Source organism: Hydra viridissima, unplaced genomic scaffold, assembly GCF_058129835.1.
Source record: "Hydra viridissima isolate aposymbiotic clone 2 unplaced genomic scaffold, HvirCarnegie_v1 scaffold_6, whole genome shotgun sequence".
Taxonomy (NCBI): domain Eukaryota; kingdom Metazoa; phylum Cnidaria; class Hydrozoa; order Anthoathecata; family Hydridae; genus Hydra; species Hydra viridissima.
Window position 1 is genome coordinate 13,190,798 of NW_028324305.1, and position 8,338 is coordinate 13,199,135.

Here is an 8,338-nt window from a genome sequence, read left to right on the forward strand (position 1 = left end):
GAATTTTTTATATTGTTAAGGATTCTTTCACTATTATAGATTCGGCTAAAGCATCAAATAAATATAAGATAAAATAAGCCTCGTTATACTCTGAATATTTCTTTATCTTTGTTTTTTAAACTTGCCAAATCTATTCCAACTCAAATATTCCAACTCAAATATTCCAACTCAAATATTTAAACTCGATAATCCATAGCTCATACTTTTAGGTAAGCTTTCTAGACTTAGAGAGGTTACGTAAAATATTTTCTTTGTAACCATTGCATAAAGTCTTCTAAAACGAAAACTTTAAACGAGTAAAGCAGGCTTTTGCTTCATATTTTATATCTAAGACAAAGAGTCTTTTTTTTTTATAGAAAGTTTTTTTCGTCGTTCGGTCTATATATTAAATACTACGTTGTGTGCAAGTTCAAAAGTTATTTATTGCTCGTCGCAACTATTCTGATGCTTCAGCATCATTCGTATGGATTCATACTTAAGACGTTTCTTGATGTGAGTGGTGTTGAGATTGTGTTTGATGTTTCATTACTGGTGTTAGAATAAATTAAAGAGTCACTTTTACTTTGAGGTTCGTAGTAGGAATTTGCTCTGAACAATTCAACAGTTGGGGTCTTCGTTGTTGGGGTTTTTTTAATTTGAAATAAGACATTCGTCTGAACCCCGTTAAATCTGCGATATTTTCTTAGTAAAAAAAACCCGCTGCAGCTGATTACCAACGCCAAAATAAGTGCAATAATTGTCCTAAGAAAAAAATATTAGACCGTCAAAAATTTATTTAAAATTGATTTTTTATCTTTACAGATCAAATTAATTCAAACTATTTTATACTACATTTATTCTTCCTTGCTTAGAAAACGGACCGGATATGACAAATAAAATAATATAAACAGATTTTCTTTATTCAAAATAGTTTTTTTATAAATATCACTGAATGGCTTTTTTAACAGTTGCTGTATGCTATTGGATGCTTATAATATTTTATAATATTGATGCTTATAATATTTTGATATCTTCTATTCAAGAATAAATCTATTTTGTTAGTTTCTCCCAAAAATGAGCACATGTGTTATATACGATTAGTAAAAAACCTTACCATGCGTGCCATGCCATAAAATTATGCTCATCATTTTCAAACGATTTTTTTGTGTATTCTACCAGTGTTTCATTGGCTTCGCATCTAAAAAGTGAAAGTTACTTACGGAAAACAACTCTATTTTTATTAAATTAATATTCGTTAGTTAAATAACATTCATAGAAATCTTTCCTAAATCAGCACACGGGTTGACAAAAGAAATCGGAAATATCTATCCGTAAAGTACTGTAAACTTATCATTACGGCGTTTCTTGGTACAGTCCTCCAATCAGTTCCCTACATTCAGTTTTAACCTAAATATATTAAAAATTTTAGAAATCGTGTGCAATTTTTTTTTCTAAACCCTTATAACTTTACGCAGACTTAAACTTTTAGGAAAATAAAAAGCTAAATTTTTTTTACTGTTTTCGGAAAAAGCGAGAGTATCAAGGCAAAGATTCTTGTATTCATCTTGTGTTCATCTTGTATTTATCTTGTATTAATCTTGTAGTAAATTCAAATTGTTTTTCAGTCCGTATCACACAACTTAAAAATTCCAACAGCTCATATCGAAATACACTCTTTTCAAACAGATCTTAAAATTAATAAATAATACCATTTGTTCCAAAAATCAATGCAAAAATTGTACGCATGGATGAAAATGAATAAATATGGATGGATAATTTAGAGCAAAAAACTCCGACAGAATAAATTTCTTGATCTATTAAAGTTTTAATCTATGAAAGGTATGTTCTTAATATACATATGCATGTTCTTGTATATATCGATGCTCTTGATAAATATATTTTTAATGCCATATTTTGCTATTTACTTTTATATTTTGCTTTATTTTATATAATTTAATCTTACTACCTTCAAACAACGAAAATTTCCCAGACGTTAAAAAATATATATATATATTTAACTCTTGCTTTTTCAAACGCTAGTCGCTCAAAGAAAACAAAGAAACTCAACGTAATTAAGGTTTTTATAATGCGCGTTTTCCTAATTTTTTCAAATTTAGATGGCTTAAAGATTCCTATAACAAAAAACTTTTTTTTTAGTAAACAAAACTATTTATCTTTTTTTATTTATTATCAAGTTTAAAAAATTTTGCAAAGTTTTTCAATATCGTTGGATAAATTTTTTATTTTATCATAAAGTACAAATCTCCAAAGGTGCTTTATGTTTTATGTTTTAGAACACCATGTTTTAGAACATCAAAGAAGGGGCATGTAAAAATGTATGTATGTATGTATGTATGTATGTATGTATGTATGTATGTATGTATGTATGTATGTATGTATGTATGTATGTATGTATGTATGTATGTATGTATGTATGTATGTATGTATGTATGTATGTATGTATGTATGTATGTATGTATGTATGTATGTATGTATGTATGTATGTATGTATGTATGTATGTATGTATGTATGTATGTATGTATGTATGTATGTATGTATGTATGTATGTATGTATGTATGTATGTATGTATGTATGTATGTATGTATGTATGTATGTATGTATGTATGTATGTATGTATGTATGTATGTATGTATGTATGTATGTATGTATGTATGTATGTATGTATGTATGTATGTATGTATGTATGTATGTATGTATGTATGTATGTATGTATGTATGTATGTATGTATGTATGTATGTATGTATGTATGTATGTATGTATGTATGTATGTATGTATGTATGTATGTATGTATGTATGTATGTATGTATGTATGTATGTATGTATGTATGTATGTATGTATGTATGTATGTATGTATGTATGTATGTATGTATGTATGTATGTATGTATGTATGTATGTATGTATGTATGTATGTATGTATGTATGTATGTATGTATGTATGTATGTATGTATGTATGTATGTATGTATGTATGTATGTATGCAGGTCATATCAGAGGAAAGGCTCTGGGGCCATTTGGCATGGGCCTCATGATTAATAGGGACCTCTAAAACTATAAAGAATAAAAAATTTAGACATTATACTATAAATCTTAACAAATGTATCAGTACTATGATTCAATACTACTCTAATTTTATTGTAATTATTACAACAGTTATTAATATTTATGTAAAAACAACCTATTTATCATTTATTTAAATTTTAACATGATGTTTATGGTGAAAATGATTATCCGTTGTTTTTATGACCGGAAAAAATCATATAATAAAAATAATATTAACTACTTATTTACAATTTCTGTTTGTTTTATGTTTTGCTTGGTTAATTAACTCACAAAGAGAATATTTGAAAGTGGTGCAAGTAAGCAAGTGATTAAAAAATGAAACAGTCAATAAAAGGAGGAGCATAAAATTATTTGCTTTATTCGCTCAACAATATCACTTGCCGTAGTCTAAGAAAACTTTAGTGACACAATCTGATGGCCGAAGTGCAAATAGTGATATTTCTTTGTTCAACCTAAATGAACCTGTTTATTAAAAAGAATTGCTTCAATATTCCCTGCACCATTTCACGAGCTCATAGTGTGTTTCCTTTGCGCTCACCAAAACTCTTCTAAATAGTGAGACATGCACAAGAGACTGGTTATGTTGGAATAAAGAGAAGGAATTTATGTATTGTGTACCGTGCTTTATTGGCAACGAAAGTAATGCAAATCAGTCATCTTTCAGTGATTAATCTGGACAGAATATTGTGAGAAGATAGAAAGCTAAAACATAAGATACCGTCTTATGAACACTCAACTTTAAATAAAAAAAATTATCTAGAATGGATATCAGCCAGTAAAATAGTTAGAGTTGAAAAGTCTGTTGATCACCTTCTATTAACAGAACTTTCTGCTGAAAGCAGTTACTGGATGAAGACTCTACGAAGAATACTTGATGTCGTGCTATTTCTTTCTGAGCGTGGATAAGCATTCTTCGGTTCCAGTAATCAGGCAAAAGAGCTCCACAAAGTAGATATATCTGCACCCTATATGGATTCCTATGACAGTTCAATATTCAAAGTAATGAAGACCTTTCCTCTGCTGCCGATCTGTTTTTTGAAAGACTATTTGTTTCCGGTGATGCTTGAAATTGGATTTCTCTAAACTTTCCCAAATGTTTGTGTTGCATTGCACATATTTCTTACTTTGCCTGTATCTGTGGCTACAACTGAAGGCTTGTGCCCAGGTTAGATTTTTCATCAATCACTACCACATTTGCTGCAACAAATACCAAAAAAGCATTTCTGTAAATGATAACAACTAAAGTAAGATATTAAGAAATTCAAGAAATGTTAATAATTAAAAAAAAGAATTAAAAAATAATCTTATTAAAAGTTTTTGATAAACCAAAAAAACTTTTTGTTAATTAACTTTAATTTGAGTTTGTATCAGAGGCTTTCATCAGCAAACTCTTCACCATTTTTTTAGTTTTTGGGTTAACATGGTGACAAACCCAAGACTTGAAACTAAAAAATTTACATTGGCGCCAGGTGTTGTTTTGAGTTGGGAATGTTTCTTCCAAAACTGTGCGACACTTTTTGGACCTCTTGATGTTTTTGTCTCGTTTTCGTTTTTTGAATGTTTTTTGAATGAATTACTGAGTTTCATTTGAAGCTTCATCAAAGTCAATCTTGCGATTCTTTAATTGCTTTGACTTTTTAGTATTATTTTTTTGCTTTAGTTTCTCGAGCCCCTCATATGTACTTAGGCACTGGCTTTCTTTTGGTTTTTTTTGAGGGTGTCAACTTAGTGGCTCTATAAAACTTTCAACAATTTTTTCAAATTGCCTTCGAGCCTTTCTGTGAAGTGTTGCAACATGTGATACGTTTTAGTAGGAATCATTGGTTATTTTTAAATTCAAAACATAACAACGCCATTTGGCGAATCGTTTGAGTTTGTTGCTGACTAATGTTAGATGATGTAGGCTAGGATGAGAATAATGAAGCAGGATTGGAAGAAAACGATGAAACAGGCTAAAATGCCACTTAAAATATTTGAGCAACTTTCAATTTTGTTGAACAACTAGAAACAAACCAGTGTTTTGAAATCAAGCGATTATTTGTGTTCATGTAAATCCGTCACCGGAGCTAACAAGTTTACCTTATAGTTGAATAAAACTTTGTTTTGTTCATTTGTAGGAATTTGTAGCTGCATAAAATTCTGTAAGTATTTTGCGCCAAACTCCTCAAACGTAACAATATACACCTACGTCTTAACGCTGAAGAATGTGAAACGGATGAGCCGGTAATCATATCAGTCTGATGTTACTGTTAATGCAAATATGTGCAACATTAGAAGTAACATGTGATTTGTCCGTCCACTAATCTCGTTCTGGTGTACCGTTATTTGAAAACCTATGACTTTGATTTGTAGATACCAAATAGCTCCCACCTATTGTGATGACATCAGAAAACGTTCTACCAAATCCGTAATCGACTAGACTGATTAGCTAATTTGATAAAAGAAGAAAAAATTTAAACTCTGTACTCAGCACGGTTGCTGTACTTCTATCATGTGATTGGACTTCGTTTGTGCACAAGCTTGTAAAGAATTGGCTTTGGCATCTTGTAAAGCTTCACCGAACTATATTTTTAATACAAATATAAGCACGAGACGCATTTGTTTTAAAATTTTTTAGATTTTAAATTTATTTACGTTTAAGTTAATTATCGATTATTAATTAATTTAGCTTTGCTCATATGAACGCATAAGTATGACCAATTAGCATGTTTACTTCCCTCGATAAACATTTCTTCAATTTTTCGGTTCACAACTTTTTTTCGGAACTTGCAAATTCATTTTTGAAAAGAGAGTCTTCGCAGGTAAATTTTTAAAAATGATTGTTATACTTTTAAATAGAGCAAAAATTCTCCACTACATGACACCAAAACTTTTCTGAAGTTGTTTTTTTTTTTAGCATTAAATAAATGCAAAAGAAACGAAATTTGCAAAAAACTTTCTTTTTTTTTTTTGTTTACTCTTCCCCAGTTTACTCTAAGCAATCTTTATGACATGTTAAGGTTAAAGCAATCTCTATGTTATGTTAAGGTTCGTAAAAACAAAATTATGTTATATTAAAGTTCGTAATAAAAAAATTTTTTGAAAAGTACACATTTAAAAAAAGTGTAGTTTTAGTAGAAAAGTACACAATTTTTATGTATAAAATTTTTAAGCAAAAAATTGCTAAAAATCGTTCTCTTTTTTTTTTTTACTCTCCCCCCAGTTTACTCTAAGTAATCTTTGTTATAAAGTTGTGTTACTCTGAAATAATTATTTAAACATTTTAAATAATTGTTTAAAAGTTTTTGTTGATGTAAGCATTGGCGCTTATTTTTTCATTAAAATGAAAAATAACGAAGGAAGTACAAACTTCTATATCAGTCTTTTGAGAAAAAATTGAATACAAAATATTTTTGAATTGTCAGAATAGGGCAGACAGAAGATGGTTCCACCTCAATAATTTTCTGTTGATGTGCTCTTTTTCTTGATGAACTTGATATTCTTTTGAAATTCCAAAAACATTCTGAATTTACTCTTTAATTTTTATTTCTTCTCGCTTTAAGAACAAAAGACTGGCCACGATGTTGGAAAATTTTCTTATTTGCCTCCTCCTCCTCAACTTTCCAATCTTTAAAACTTTTAACTCATACGAATTGATAAAAAATTCCATTAATAATATATGGTGAGACATATACCATTAGGGGGAGGCATTTCGAGGAAATTTTTAAATCTAAAATACCATACACTCTAGATTTGGGGCAAATATTAAAAAAAAAACTCCCAAAAAGTTTGAGCTCAGCAGGACCACTTCAATCCTTACTCCCAAAGCACTTTTTTGGAAAAAGAAGTTCTTAAAAACCATCAAAAACAGCCGATTTCGCAGGTCCAGGAGGGAAGTTAAATGAAAAAAGTTTTTTTTTTCTGGGATGTTTGTTTTTACCTATACATTTGAGTAAAAATACATGACTACTAGGAAAAGCGGATTCTGAGCCATTGATACCCTTCCCATACTTAAGGGTTCTAGGACATTGATACCGTATTATATTGGGGGGTTCGATGTTATCCGAGATGGTGCCGAGAATATTCTTATCAGGTTTAATTTTTTAGGAAAAGGCGGTTCTGAGCCATTGATATATTCCTATACTTAATCCTAGCATACAAGATGGCGTCGTGTTTTTTTTCCGTTCTAAAATTATTTCTTTCTGCAATGTTAAGGAATGGATCTGATTTTGTAGTGTCCAATGGCTAGCGTATGTATTCCGTCTTCCAAGATGAATCTTTTATCGTCGTCAGCGCTGAGTGCTACTTTGTTGATTTCTTCAGTGTAGACATTGTGAAGATGGGAACGGATAACGTTCATGGTTGCAAGCTTTTCTGTCTTGTTCATTAAGCAGTCTTTATAATCTTGATGAGTGATGCGATTTTCAGCAACGCATTTCTGAATGCCTTTGCATTTTTTGTGATCTTTTATTTCATTAAAGACCTCATAGGAGTAGAGTTTAGGTCGAAGCCCAACAAACTCTTTAATTTGCTTACCAGCAGTCTCGTCCTTGAACATTCCAATAACTTTTTTGTTTAAACCAACCTTAAGCCCAGCGTTTTGAATGGCAGGATGATCTTTAGGAAATTCGCTAGTGTCAAACTTGTTTTCTACATCGTCGGCAATGTCCTGATAAAAATCTTCCGTTTCGATTTCGTAAAACAGAGAGTCAGTATCAGTCATTAACAATTTCAGCTTATCCCCGTATTTAGGCTTCATGTAGTCGTAGTGGTGCTGAAACATGAGAGTTTTGCTGATGTCTAGGATGCTCATTCCCAAGAAAACAGGCTTGTCGTAAAAGACACTTGTTCTTTTCATGTGGATGGCGATTAGGTTTTCATCAAAAATGGTATTTCGCTCATAATTAGGTTTTCTTGATAATTTTAGAGCTTCTTTTCTAGTGGTGATAAGCCTAACATCAACGCGTTTTAGAATATTCTCCATGGTTTGTTATTTTTAAAAAAACTTTATTCTTTAAAAATTTCACCACAAGGTATTGATAACTTCTTGAAAATCAAGCCCTTCATTCAATTTTTTTAAAACGTAAAGACACAAATGACCACAATAAGAAGTGTTACCAAATTGCACTCTTTCACTGTTATAAAAGATAGGACTTTTCAAATAATCAATGAGCTCTACAAGAGGAGGCTGAGCATAAGAGTCAAAACTGTATTTCTTATCGCCGTCTTTAAACCAACACACCCAATGAAACCCACCAGTGCTTGAATCTCCCGTATTCACGATTCCACATTC

The 8,338-nt window shown here is 30.6% G+C and overlaps 2 protein-coding genes across 2 annotated transcripts in view; one reads left to right on the forward strand and one right to left on the reverse strand.

Moving 5' to 3' along the window:
• LOC145190508 (uncharacterized) overlaps positions 1-5,839 on the forward strand; it is a 14,443-nt gene extending 8,604 nt beyond the window's left edge. The window contains exon 3 of the transcript XR_016453538.1: positions 5,184-5,839. The gene's annotated coding sequence lies outside the window, so the exon portion shown is untranslated. The remainder of the gene's footprint in view (positions 1-5,183) is intronic.
• On the reverse strand, positions 87-1,652 carry LOC149887111 (uncharacterized). Its single transcript, XM_090091144.1, has 4 exons — positions 1,496-1,652; positions 1,337-1,386; positions 1,094-1,177; positions 87-741 (listed from the first exon to the last, which is right to left on the reverse strand). The coding sequence occupies exons 1-4, from the start codon at positions 1,541-1,543 to the stop codon at positions 456-458; spliced, it is 468 nt and encodes a 155-aa protein (XP_089947270.1). The 5' UTR covers positions 1,544-1,652; the 3' UTR covers positions 87-455.
• Positions 5,840-8,338: the final 2,499 nt, after the last annotated feature.

Coding starts and splice junctions, on each gene's coding strand:
- LOC149887111 (XM_090091144.1), bottom strand. CDS start 1,543: ATGAATACAAGAATCTTTGCCTTGATACTCTCGCTTTTTCCGAAAACA. Junction 1,387..1,495: donor TCTCGCTTTTTCCGAAAACA/GTAAAAAAAATT, acceptor TAATATATTTAG/GTTAAAACTGAATGTAGGGA. Junction 1,178..1,336: donor GGACTGTACCAAGAAACGCC/GTAATGATAAGT, acceptor TTCACTTTTTAG/ATGCGAAGCCAATGAAACAC.